Source organism: Lepisosteus oculatus, chromosome 1 (genome assembly GCF_040954835.1).
Source record: "Lepisosteus oculatus isolate fLepOcu1 chromosome 1, fLepOcu1.hap2, whole genome shotgun sequence".
NCBI lineage: Eukaryota > Metazoa > Chordata > Actinopteri > Semionotiformes > Lepisosteidae > Lepisosteus > Lepisosteus oculatus.
This window is the reverse complement of record NC_090696.1, coordinates 40,906,086-40,919,235: the sequence shown is the minus strand read 5'-3', so window position 1 is coordinate 40,919,235 and position 13,150 is coordinate 40,906,086. Positions and strand designations below refer to the sequence as shown.

The following is a 13,150-nucleotide window of genomic DNA, read 5'->3' as shown; positions in this document are numbered from 1 at the left end:
AAGCCCCGGCTGACTCTAAAAGAGACGGAACCCATCGGCAGCGCACATAGGGAGCAACTCCGGGGTGCGACAGGTGGCCACAGCCCTTACCAGGGCTACTAGTAGTGGTCCCACCGGTAGAATTGGGGAGACTGGCAGCTACTCCTGGTCAGCGGGTGCCCCAGAGAGAGGATACCCTCTCTGCCGGAGCCGACCAGCGAATCCCACACTCATCGGCGCGGGGGCAACCCGGTCGCTACGACGGGGAAGCGCCTTGGGGAACCTACGAGGCGCAGTTCCACCTCACGGCCCGGACGAATGGCTGGAGCTGGGCTGAGATGGCCGGCCACCTGACGGCAGCGCTGGAAGGAGCGGCCTGCCAGGTGCTCCTGGACGTCCCGGAGGAGGACAGAGGCGAATATGCGGCACTGGCAGCAGGTCTCCAGCTGCGCTTTGGTGTGGAGGAGGCGCCGGACCTGATGCGGGAGAGGCTGGCCCTGCGGCGGCGCCGACCAGGAGAGCGACTGGGCCCGGTTGCCGCTGATGTCATGTTCCTCACCCGCCGAGGATACCCAACTTTTCCCCGGGAGGCGTAGCGGGAGATGGCTCTCCAGGCCTTTCTCAAGGCCCTCTCACCCGAGGAGCTGCGGCGCCACGTGCAGCTGGTCGCAACAGTGCGCCCTGCTGGCTGACCGAGGCGGCGACGGAGGAATCCAGCGAGGGGGTAGAGGAGCCAACCCATGCAGCGACCCCCGCGGAACAGTCCCGCATGCTGATTTGCGACCGCTGCGGGAAGAGGGGACACCGAGCCCGGTTCTGCCGGCACCCGAACCCCGCACTCCTCGGCGTCGGGAAACGGGAACGGGGCGGCACAGCGTGGGGATGGCCGCCCTTGAACACCTCAACCCCCGCTCCAGAGAGTGCTGTGAAGACCGGTGCCCCTCACACCATCGTGGAGCGAGTCGGCTGTAGTCAGGGCCTGTACCTCCACTGCCAAATTGAGAATGAACCCTGCCTGGCCCTACTCGATACCGGTTCATCTGTAACCCTACTCCGGCCAGGCATCCTCCCCGACACCGAGGGCACAAACCCCGCCGGATGGGAGGCCTCCAGCCTGCGGCTAAGGACCATGACGGGACAGCTCGCTGCAGTCCGGGGGAAACAGGTGCTTGCCTTCCATCTAGGTGCAGCGACAGTGTGCCACCCCTGCTACCTCGCACCCATCCAGGAGGACTGCATTCTGGGGCTGGACCTATTGCAGCGAGTGGGGGCCAGTTTGGACTTGGGCCGGCAGGAGTTGGTGTGGCAGGGGGAGCGACATCACCCGGTGGAGGGTAGGCCTGGCGAAGGCCGAGGGACACAGGCTTGCCGGAGCCGGTGGAAAAAGAGGCAGTGGCAGCGGTGGCAGTCGCCGGGGCAGACTGGGCCTGCGAGCCGGGGAGCGAGCGTGACGGATCCTGCCCCCGAGACGGCCGGGGGACCAGACAAGGTGGCGGCGGCAGGGGCCGAGCGTTGCGTGGAAGCGAGGCGCGCCGTTGAGGACCTCTAGCAGCAGAGCTGCGAGGGCCTGATCAGGACCAGCGGCAGCGGCTCCAGGAGCTATTCGCCCAGAACAAGGACCTCTTTGCGGCGAGAGATGAGGACTGCACCCGCACTGCCCTGGTCCAACATGAAATCAACACTGGCGACACTCGGCCCATCCGCATCCGACCGGGACACATGGTTCACGCCAAGCGGACCGCCGGCGAGGAAGAGATCTGGGAGATGGCCGCAGCGGGGGTGACTGAGCCCTCCGTGAGCCTGTGGTCGGCACCAGCTGTACTGGTAAAAAAAAAAAGACAGCTCGTGGAGGTTCTGCGTCAACCACCACAAGCTGAACGAGGTCACCCAGAAAGATTCCTACCCCCTGCTGAGGATAGGTGACGCCCTGGACTACATCACCAGGTCGACCTGGTTCAGCTCCCTGGACCTCCGCTGCGGCTACGGCAGGTACAGCTCGATCCCGATGCTCGCCCGAAGATGGCCTTTTCCATCGGCCAGGGCCTCTGGCAGTTTACTGTCATGCCTTTTGGCCTGTGCAATGCCCCGGCGACGTTCGAGAGGCTGAAGGAGAGGGTGCTGGCATTGGTCCTGCGGAGCGATGGGTGGTTGGAGCAGTTTAATCGGACGCTCGCCACCCAGCTGGCCACCCTGGTGTCCTGGCACCAACAGGACTGGAACCGCAACCTCCTCCTTGCGCTCTGGGGGTATCAGACCGCGGTCCAGGAATCCACCGGGTGCATCCCGGCCACGCTCATGCTGGGCTGGGAAATGCAAACCCCGGTGGACCTGGTCATCGCCCCGCCGCCCAGAGACGGGTCGGCACCGCCGGCTGGACCAGACTACGAGTGGGACCTGCAGCAGCGGATGCGGCGGGTGCACAGCTTTGCACGGACCCACCTGACTCCAGGAGCTACTCGCCCAGAACCTGTGTTTCACATTATTTCAGGACGAATACAGCTACCTCTGGGAAAACCCACAGTGACTAGTACAGCTCCCAACAAAAACTATATCATAAAGGCAACAAATCCAGGATAGGGTTATTGAAAAGCACCAACCAGGGAAACGGTAGAAAAAGATTCCAAGGCATTGAATATTCCCAGAAGAACATATGTAATCCATTAAAAAGAAATTGAGAAAATACTGCATAATTGTGAATCTGGACAGAACATTCCAAACTGAAGCTCTAGGCGAGAAGAGCTCTAGTCAGGGAGGCCATCAGGAGGCCTGTGGCAACTCTAAAGGAATTACAGTCTTCCATGGCAAAGATGGGAGAAACTGTGCGTATGACAACAATTACCCACGTGCTGCACAAACATGGGCTTTCTGGGAGAGTGGCAGAACAAAATCCACTGTTTAAAACAACTCACATCAAATCTCAATTACAGAAGGCCAGAAGGCAATTAACCTTTCTGGTGCAAGCATAACACCACATATCATCCTGAGAACACCATCCATACTGTGAAGTATGGTTGTGCCTGTAACATGCTACAGAGATGCTACGCTGCATTAGGGCCTGGGACACTTGTGAAGATAGAAAGAAAAATGAATGCAGAAAAGTGCAGAGAAATCCTGAAGGAAAACCCTTTGCAATCTGGAAGGGACTTGAGACTTGGGAGAATATTCATTTTCCAGCAGGACAATGACCCAAAACATACAGCCAAAGCTATATGTTTTGGGTTATTGTCAAAGCAACAAAGAAGTAGCTTAAAAACAATAAAAGTCAGTGTTCTGAATTGTGCCAGTCAAAGCCCGGACCTCAATGTAATTGAGAACATTGTTGTTCACCAACAATCCCCATCCAACTTAAGGATGCTAAGCAATTTCACAAAGAACAATGAGCAAGAACTGCACAGCTGATAGAGACTTATCCAAGAAGACTCAATTTTGGCTGTAATTTCTGCCAAGAATTCCTGTACCAAATACTGACTCAAGGGAGAGGAGTGCTTATGTAAACAAGTAAATTATAATAATAATTTATGATGATCTGTATAATTTTGTTCACACTTTAACATTATAAAGTGTTTTGTGTTAATCACAAAACATAGCAATTAAATATATTATTACTGTAACACAAAAAAAGGTGAAGGTCTAAGTTGGGTGTATTCTTTTGATAGCCACTGTAATTGCAGATTTCTGTTCTGTTTTTTAGAATATGTGGAAAAGGATATAATACTTTCAAAACCCACCTACTGTATTTAGAGTCTATGATTACATTTGGAGACTTATCATTATGGGCATCATTGAGTCGCAGTGGTTAGCATTACTAACCTCACAGCCTCACAGTAATGGGGCCCTCCATTCAATTCTGGACCTGGGGTGCTATCTATGTGGAGTTTTACAGTAAGTAGCACTGAACCCAGGCCTCCAGCACTGCAAGGCAGCCATGCTAAACACTGCATCGCCATCCAGCCCTGTTGAATGGCATTAGCATCAAATTTGCTCATGTTTGAGAAATATGACTTTACATTTTTTTTTAATTAGAAGTAACACACAACTGGAAAATAAATGTGGAAACCAAAAAATATGCAAAATGAAAATAACTACAATACAATCCATCTCGATTGCAAAAATGAAATGCATCATATGGTTGTCATGCAAGCCATGAGAGAAATGTGCCACACCCATACACAGACTAGAGTATTGTAGTATAGTGAAAGCTATGAGTCCCGAGAAGGAAATATCATTAAATGGACACAGAAATCAAAGTAGCTAGTGAAGGCTACTGTAAATGACATGATGCATCCAGACTCCCTGATCCAGCAGGAGTTAGACAGCCAAAATTGACCCAAAGCTAATATTGTCTTGATAAAGTGCTAACAACCTACAGTGCTATATCTCCAACTATAGCTAAAGCTACATCTGGAAAAGAAACATACAATGTAGCACAGAGCGGATATGAACACATATCATTGGACAAGGAATTCATCTTAGGAAAAATGCAATGATCCCATGCAGCTGGACAATACAGTGAAATGATGTTGTCGCAATACAAACATTAGTCCCTATGGTATATGGTTATACACAAACACTGAGAAAGTCATTGATTAACTATGACAAGTGCTACAGGCGTATTAGAATACAAGTGTATTGGAATACAACATAAATAATTGATAATAGGAATAATAATAATAATTCTGCAGTAATAAAAACAGAAGTACAGTCATGCATTTCAGCCAATTATTTTTCATGCCTCATCACTCTAATGTGCAAGGATGAAGCAGTACTTCATACAGTACAAAATACCATTATAACTGCTTCTTCCAATTCATGGTTGTAGGTGAGCCAGAGCCCATCCTGGCAAATACAAAAACATATTGTCAGGCTTGCCCCCATTGCAAAGCTGAGGAGCAAGCCAGTGTTTGCCAGGGTAGGCAGCCACCCATCCATCACTCACTCAGTGCTGCCTGCCATGGAAACGCATGCCGACAGGAAATCTGCATCACCTGCAGGCAATTTTCATACGCCTGTATTAGGTGGTATAGAATATTAAGGAATGCTCTGACTCTGCTCAGGGATCTGTTAAGGAGTACTATCTCCGAGTCCCTCGATTCCTTGTTCCCATTTCTCTAGTTTTGCCTTGCTAGGATCCTTGACCTCTGCTGTGTTTTCCCTGTATTTACTTGGCTGTGGACTCGCTTCCACAACATTGTCTCCTGGATGTGCCTTTTGCCGAGAAATGTGTTTTATTTAGTTTCCTGGATTTGATTCTTTCTTTGCACCGACCACTACCCTTGGATTGTGCTTTGGACTTTGGTTGTTTGGACCAACCATGGACCCAAACTGCACTCCCTACCTGCTACACTACCATCCCTGCCTATGTGCATACAGTAGCTCTACTATGTCACCAAGTTAAACATGCTTCTACCTGCATCACCACATGATGTGTGCTCAGCTTTCTTAGCTCATAGCCTGCAGATCATCTCCTATTGTGCGTGCTTCCCACTTAGCCTAGTCTGTGTTCGTGCACAGCACTCCTCAGCTTTCCCCTGACTGCATGCGGTTGTGCAGTTTCCAGGTTTTTTTCGGCTGGCTCACCCAGCACATGGGTTCATCTTACAGAGATCTCGAAGATCCGCTGCTTGTTCCACCGAGCAGCAGAATATTACACGTCTGCTACAATTTGTTTTTAAACCACCTTCGTCATGCAATATTCATTCACCTCAAAATAATGCAGCATCAGAAAAGAGCAAAGCGGCATACAATGTCAAAATCAGAGAAATCAAAATCTGTTATTTCAAGTAAATATATATTCTTCCTATGTCTATGGAGATGCATTGTGTTACCTCTAACTCCAGAGCCAGGTTCCTGAAGCTCTAATTCCATATAATGAAGCTGCTTCTTCGACGTCGGACTGACAGGAATATTAACATAGGTCACCCCTTCACCACGAAGCTTTTCCGGCACTTGTACGTCCGTTGAGATGGCTGACATGCCCCCTAGCAATGCATAATTAATCAAGGCTAAAACACCGGTAGACACTTTAAAGATTTCCATAACCACCACAACTGGGGTAGAATTGGAAAGCACTCTTATACAGTAAAGCAGACAGTACCCAGTGTCGCTAAAGTAGCTGAAGCTCTGAAACTTAAGACTTTCTTAAAAAATGTTAATAATAACTAACGCAGAAAGAATACCCATGACCTAAAGATTCATATGTAAGCTTAAAAGATGTCTCCAAAATAAAGGCGTATTATGCTGTTTTTTCTGGCATAAAGACATTTGCCCCCCATTAGTTATGACAGTTGCAAATGTTCTCTAGAAGTGCATCTGTCTATTGCTGGTCGCACAGTCAAAGTAGTCTCCCAGACAATACTTATGCTTGTCATTACTTGTTCTTTTCATTCACTTGTCACATGACTTCAACTAGGCTGAAGCCAAGGATTTGTTGATGCTTGCTTCAGTTTCAAAACCTTTAACTTTTAACCATAAGAATGGTTACAAACGACATTTTCCTTCTATAGCTAATTGAACCAAGGATATCGTTCAGCAGTTTAAAGAAAGATGCCAGGGTATCAGCCTCAACAGTATGCTAGGCTTGTTCCATACTCCCACAATCTTTGTTTAAAGAAGTCCCTCCTGGTCTTTTTTTAAATACAGTATGTGATTTTGTTTTTAGTTTTTACCAATGTCATCTGTGCATAATTCACTGTTCGTTCTGAAGAAACCCAACAAATTGACTGTGTCCGTGTTTCTGTGGACTTTGAATACTTGATCCATCCTCATTTTCTTTCTCATTAAAGAAAACGAGGGTTTATTTTGGCTATGCATTTGAGATCATTAACTTCTGGTTGCTTTCCTGGGTATAATATATGGCTCTGAAGGAAATAAAATGTCATGCTTTTGCTTTTGCTATATCAGCAGTTTGTGAACTAGAAGTGTAACCTCAGACATCCAAGTTCCAAGGCACATGTGGTTGGATATTTATTTTCAAATATGTGCCATAGGAAATTGCCAGGTAAACCTAAATTACGTAATTAAAAAGAAAATAAACATTTTAAAACTGAATACTGATTTCACTTGTCCCGTGACCTTATCCTCAATGATCTTCTGTATAAAATGTTTGGCATAGCAGTAAAATCGATTCTGTCCAGCACAACTATGCTTTGGAAGTGATTACAAATGAGTAGACAACAACGCACAGTGCACAGTGTGTCAAAATACCAGCTGCAGGTGCAGCTGTCATAGCTAACAGAGGGAACGTTTCTGTGAGAAACATGTTTGAGATAAAAGGACTCTATAAAGTCCTCTGTTGAGATTTCCATTAAGAAATAGAGGAACAGCATACTGTATAAGTAAATGTACTCTTTTCTGAAAGGTAGGTAAAAAATACAATGTTTTCAACTTCATATTCAACAATACTACATACAAACTAACAATATTCACCAGACGTGACTTCACATCTTTTTGGCATTTCAATGGTGGAGGTCATCAGCTCATAGCTGCCTTTTGAATCTACAAAAAAAAAGAAACCAACACAAAATCTTTCTCCGTTAGCAATCATTTTTAGTCTCTAGATATTAAAAAATTCACTTGAGGAAACACCTCTGATGCTATGAAAGCCATATCACATAATTGCTGGCTAAAAAGATAAGATAAAAAGAAATGTAATACCTGCAAACACTGCAGTGTGAGTAAAAGATTGTGCTAAACTGTCTTCCTGCACCTATGATCAAATTAGTGCTCAGTCTCTGTTTCACTGTGCAAATTACCCTGAAATGTATGCAAAAGAAGATTAACGTGTGGGAAAGGGCACACAAAAAAAAGAGATGTTAGCATTTTGCCCAGTGCTTGGGCAAGCGCCAACCCTCCAACTTATTTACACCCTTCTTACATCATGCAAGAACCAAGAACAAAGTAAAATCAAGTTTGTCTCAGAATAGCTGCAGTTATACATTATGTACTAGCCAGCAGCCATATCAACCTGCAACTCACAACTGGCAACCCACTGAAGCTCAGCAGGTATGAGGCTGGTCAGTACCTGGATGGGAGACCTTGTTGGAAAAACTAAGGTTTCTGCTGGAAGAGGTGTTAGTGGGGCCAGCAGGGAGTGCTCACCCTGCGGTCTGTGTGGGTCCTAATGCCCCAGTATAGTGACAGGAACACTATACTGTAAAAAGGCCCTGTCCTTCGGATGAGACATACAGTAAAACCAAGGTCCTGACTCTCTGTGGTCATTAAAGATTCCAGGGCATTTCTCGAGAAGAGTAGGGGTGTAACCCTGGCGTCCTGGCCAAATTTCCCATTGGCCCTTACCAATCATGGCCTCCTAATAATTCCCATCTATGAATTGGCTTCATTACTCTGCTCTCCTCCCCACTGATAGCTGATGTGTGGTGACCGTTCTGGCGCACTATGGCTGCCGTCGCATCATCCAGGTGGATGCTGCACATTGGTAGTGGTGGAGGGGAGTCCCCATTACCCGTAAAGCACTTTGAGTTGAGTGTCCAGAAAAGCGCTATATAAGTGTAAGCAATTATTATTATTACAATTGTACAATAACATATATTGGACATATTTGAAATGCTTTTTTAGTAAGCAACCACAAGACACAGGACTAAAATTTCCATGTAACATACAGTATAGAAATGTGGATGATGTTTTGCCAGCTTTGCTTTAATTAATCACTAAGGATCCTGTCATCTTTTCCTGGTCTCCGTCATGGACCTTCTGGCAAAAGCAGCAATACTGACCCTCTCCACAACACTCCTAGTAAGAGCAATAGCTAACACTCTCCGCTACAATCCTGTTAAGAGCAACAACACTAACCCTCTCTGCTACACTCCTGATAACACCAACAACACTGACTTAATCTTAACCTTCTACAGGAGATCTAATCAAAGAACATTATTACCACAAGACCAATTTAATCTCAACTGTAGGTTAACATTTATTCAACATTTATTACAGTTTCGAGACCATGTCATAAAAAATAAATAAAATGAGATTATGAGAATTAGAATTAGATATAACAGTAAGTTTATATCCTTTACAATTCTACATATTTGTACTATTTTTTTAATCATTTATGGCAAGGACAGATTCACTTGATTTGTAACTAACATTACTACATTAAGATGTAGAAGTTCACCTTACAGCCACTATGGAGACTGCTATATGGTGATTTGTATTTTTGTGGTCTTCACTCTGAAACCACTAGAAATGGAAAAAGGCTCAGCAGGTCTGTCCTTTTGCAGTCTCTAAATAAACTAAAAATCCCCTCAGAAGCTGAAGACGAGCAATATGAAAGCACTGTAGCAGTCTTCCCTTTTTATTGTCTCAGCATGTACTCAGGGTTTATGACCTTTATTCTTAAACAAGCGTGTGATAGTCAGAGGAGTGAGAGTGAGCACAGCACAGCCTAAGGCCCCATGTGGGAAAGATCCTAAAATGTCTACCTCCCTCCTTTTTATAGAGGAACAAGGAGAAAGAAGGTGAACACGTGAGGAGAGGAAGAAAAAGTCAAGGCAGTTCAACACAGGAGGGCCGAATGTTACAGTATTATGCAGCACAAAGATATCATCTGCTTTCTCTGTTTCTCTGAAGCATTTTTTCCACATTGGTGTGGATTTCATTTATTAAAATGTAAAAAGCAATGTACACTAGGACCATTAGACAGTACCTAGTAATCTTGCATCTTACTTGAAAGAACCTTTTAAGTCTAATGGTTAATTATGTTTTTTTTAAGAAATTGGTTAAGTTTAATTGGCTACTTATTTGCAGAACAGGGCCACAGTCAATGGCTACGGTGTTTTCTCATTCTGGTGTCTTTCATGCATCATATTGCCCACCGTATTTTGCGAACCATTCTGAATATTAAAGCAATTAGCCCTCGTACTGCAGCAGTTACAATTATTAAATTGAATACAAAAATTCTCTTCACAATCCAGAACAGCTTTAACTGATGGCTGATAGAAAAACATGTTATTGTAATACCTGAGAAAATGACAATACATACAGCTTAGGTAAACTGAAAAAGTGGAGAAAAGCAAATCAGATTTCTGAGTTAAAGACTGAAGTGAAGCTTTTTAAAATTCTGAGTGTAGAATGCTGGCATTATAGCCTTTTCTCTACTTCAGACTCAGGAAAGAGAGCAGTTCAAATGATATTCAGAAAGCACCCTGAAGACAGAAGGAACACTTTCCTACAGTGGTCAGTGTATGGAACAAAATACAAAGTTATGCTGAGGTTGCTGATTCACTGGAATCTGTCATAAATTGACCTGAAGGGTTTTTTTTATCAATAGGAAAATAATAAATAGAGAATCATGAAGCAGTAGGATAATAAATTGTATTATGCTCCCAAAACCCAAGCAATATAGATATTTTTCTTATGTTCACCAACTGCTACAGAGCTTTACAGCTGACTGAGGCAGGGCCATAATCAAACTCCCCTCTCCAATAATGAGACAAGTGCACACAGGGAAAATCCACAAACAGCTAATCATTATTAACAGATTGTTCTCTTACCAGAGAGTGAACTTTGTTCTCTATGCATCTGTAATGTGCCAGAAGTGCCTAGTGAAGATGTAGCACCTACGAATTAAACATAAATTAAAGTGATTCTCTGTATATATACTGTACACACATTACAATGTTTTGGGGAAAATTGTCTTTATTTTATTTTAATTTATTTTTTTAATTTTTAATTTGTATTTATTTTATTTTAAGTCAAAAAACACTCAAATAAAACAAACAAATGTAAAAAATAAATATAATTCAGCAGTATTCTTGTCACTATCAGATTATCAAAATGTAATCTTGTTAATTTTTAATATAAAAGTTCATATCCATTTTGGGGACATTCCCCACAGCATCTCTCTATTATACACTGACGATGATATAATTTGTAAGAATGCTTTTACAAGACAATTCTTGTGAGTATGGTGACTGCTTAGGGAGCTCTCTCATTTCAACCACTTAACACAATGGGAGTATTTCAAAAATTAAACATCAAACAATAATAATGATCACTTGAAAGTATCTCCACATATGCAGAATGAACAATTCTGTGTACACATCCTGAAATAATTCTTACAAATTTACAACAGAAGTATCCTCCCTACAAATGCCTCAACAAGAAAATAAGAGCCCAGGTTAAATGTATTCAGTGGTGCTTTTCTCTTAAGTTAATTTAACCACAGCCTTTCAAGATAATCCATTAATGCTCACCTATAATTCACCTTTGCAAAGAGTTTGAATGATAATAGTCTCACAAGACAGTACAAAGTAACCACATTTCATGGCTATTACTGTGTACAGACATACTATAAAATCACTGATAATTGTAATCATGTACATTTAAAGAAAACAATACATTGCTGTGAAGATAATGGTTTTCCGCAGATGGTTTTACTTTATCATGAGTACTTCGTGTTAGGAATGCTGAATGCTCAGTGAAAGAGCCTATGGAATGAGCTACTCCTAATGAGTAATTAGAATTCAGTGGGAGAGACATGTTACAGTACATGAGGGAAAGGAGTTGGTGTGATCGGTCACACCTATTGTGAGGCTTATAAGAGCAGCTGGGAGGAAAAGCTAGCAGTCCGTATCTAGTCTCCACCCTAAAAGGAGAGAAAAATGAGCACTGCAGTGTGGATAGGGCTCAAGGTTTTGGACTGAATTGGCTTACAGGCCTGTGAGAGTGTGTAGGATACTCAGGAAAATGCATCTTACAGTAGGTCTACGCCGAGGGCTGTCACAAGTGCTGGACAGACAACTGTAGGGCAGTTTGTTTGGCGGGCTCAATAGGGTTGTAATGTGCTGCAGAGGATCAGAGCTGACAGCAGGTGTTAGTGCTGGTCAGTGTAGCGTAGCTGCAGGCTCTCCCCTTATTGATAAGTGGGAATTTAGATAATACAGGTAGAGTCTCCAGTACTCGCTAGCTTTGACATCAGCAGACTGAGGATCAGTCATGGATGGCAATTAAAGAAAAAAAAAACAAAACTGGCTGCTGCTGTGTCAGGGGTGCAATTTTATCTTTAAAACTTGCCTGTAAAAGGCAGACGGCGGTATTGTGGCACAATGGTGGCTAGTTACAAAAAAAATCAAAGTCCAGAATAAATTCAGCAGTACAATAAATAACACAACTTTATTTGTGAGTTTTCAAAAAGACTCAAAATACTGGCCTATGTACAATACTGTACATATACTTTTTCCAAGTAAATTTTCTTGGGTAACATACTGTACATTTTCCTGTGTATTGTTTTACCAATTAATATATAAGTGAGGGATGCAACTGTCCTATGGAAAGTCTCATGGTGCATTTTTACAAATGAGTTGACATTAGCTTTATTACTTATCTGATCAATGTACAGTACCAGTCAAATGTTTGAGTACACCTGCTTGAAACCAGGTTTTTCATGATAATCTGTGCTTTAAACTGTATAAACTTGTCTATAAACACTTCATATTTAATTACATGTTATGTGTACTTATAATCTTAAGTGATCTGCATTTAAAATGTTAATTTTTCATTTTCAATAAAATGAACACCCAAAGCAAGCAGATTTCAGTCTGAAGCCCAGGTTAGTTAAAAGTCAGAAATATGTATAACATGGTGTTAGAACACTAAAAGAAGTTTAAAATTGTCTTTGTTAGATGCTCTCACAGTTAACTAGCATGTTACCTCATTTACCTTTTGTCACCAATTACTGGTAAACAGGTGAGGGCCCATGATTACTATAAATATAGGGAGCATGGGCAAAGGTTTGTAATTCCTGAATGAACATGGTAAATGTTACTCGGCAAGCAAGGAAAAAACACAGCCTATAATTACTTTATGAAAGGTCAGTCTTTAAGACGAATTGCAAGAAGTTTGCAAGTGTCTGTAACTGCTGTGGCCAAGACTATCTAACGATATGAAGAAACTGACACTCGTGAGGATCAAAAAGGACGGAAAAGGTCAGGCAGGCCAAAGGTGACCTCAGAATCAGAGAATACGTTCATTAGAGTCATAAGTCTGTGAAACTGGTGACTTACTGCCCCTCAACTGTTCAGAGGAGGTTGCGTGAAGCTGAATATTTAGAAATAATCAGATGTTGAGGACCGAGACAAATAATTATACAGATGTTTTAAAATAAGAAATACATTTTAAATGTATCTTTTGCTGACTTAAGTATTTACTGTAAATC

General features: G+C 43.4%; 1 protein-coding gene across 2 annotated transcripts in view; it reads right to left on the bottom strand.

Moving 5' to 3' along the window:
• dok7b (docking protein 7b) overlaps positions 1-13,150 on the bottom strand; it is a 74,369-nt gene that overhangs the window by 24,050 nt on the left and 37,169 nt on the right. For both annotated transcript variants that reach the window (XM_015344829.2, XM_015344840.2), the window contains 3 exons: positions 10,488-10,553; positions 7,396-7,473; positions 5,805-5,957 (listed from right to left, as the gene is read on the bottom strand). In XM_015344829.2, the coding sequence (XP_015200315.1) occupies positions 5,805-5,957; positions 7,396-7,473; positions 10,488-10,553 (297 nt within the window). The remainder of the gene's footprint in view (positions 1-5,804; positions 5,958-7,395; positions 7,474-10,487; positions 10,554-13,150) is intronic.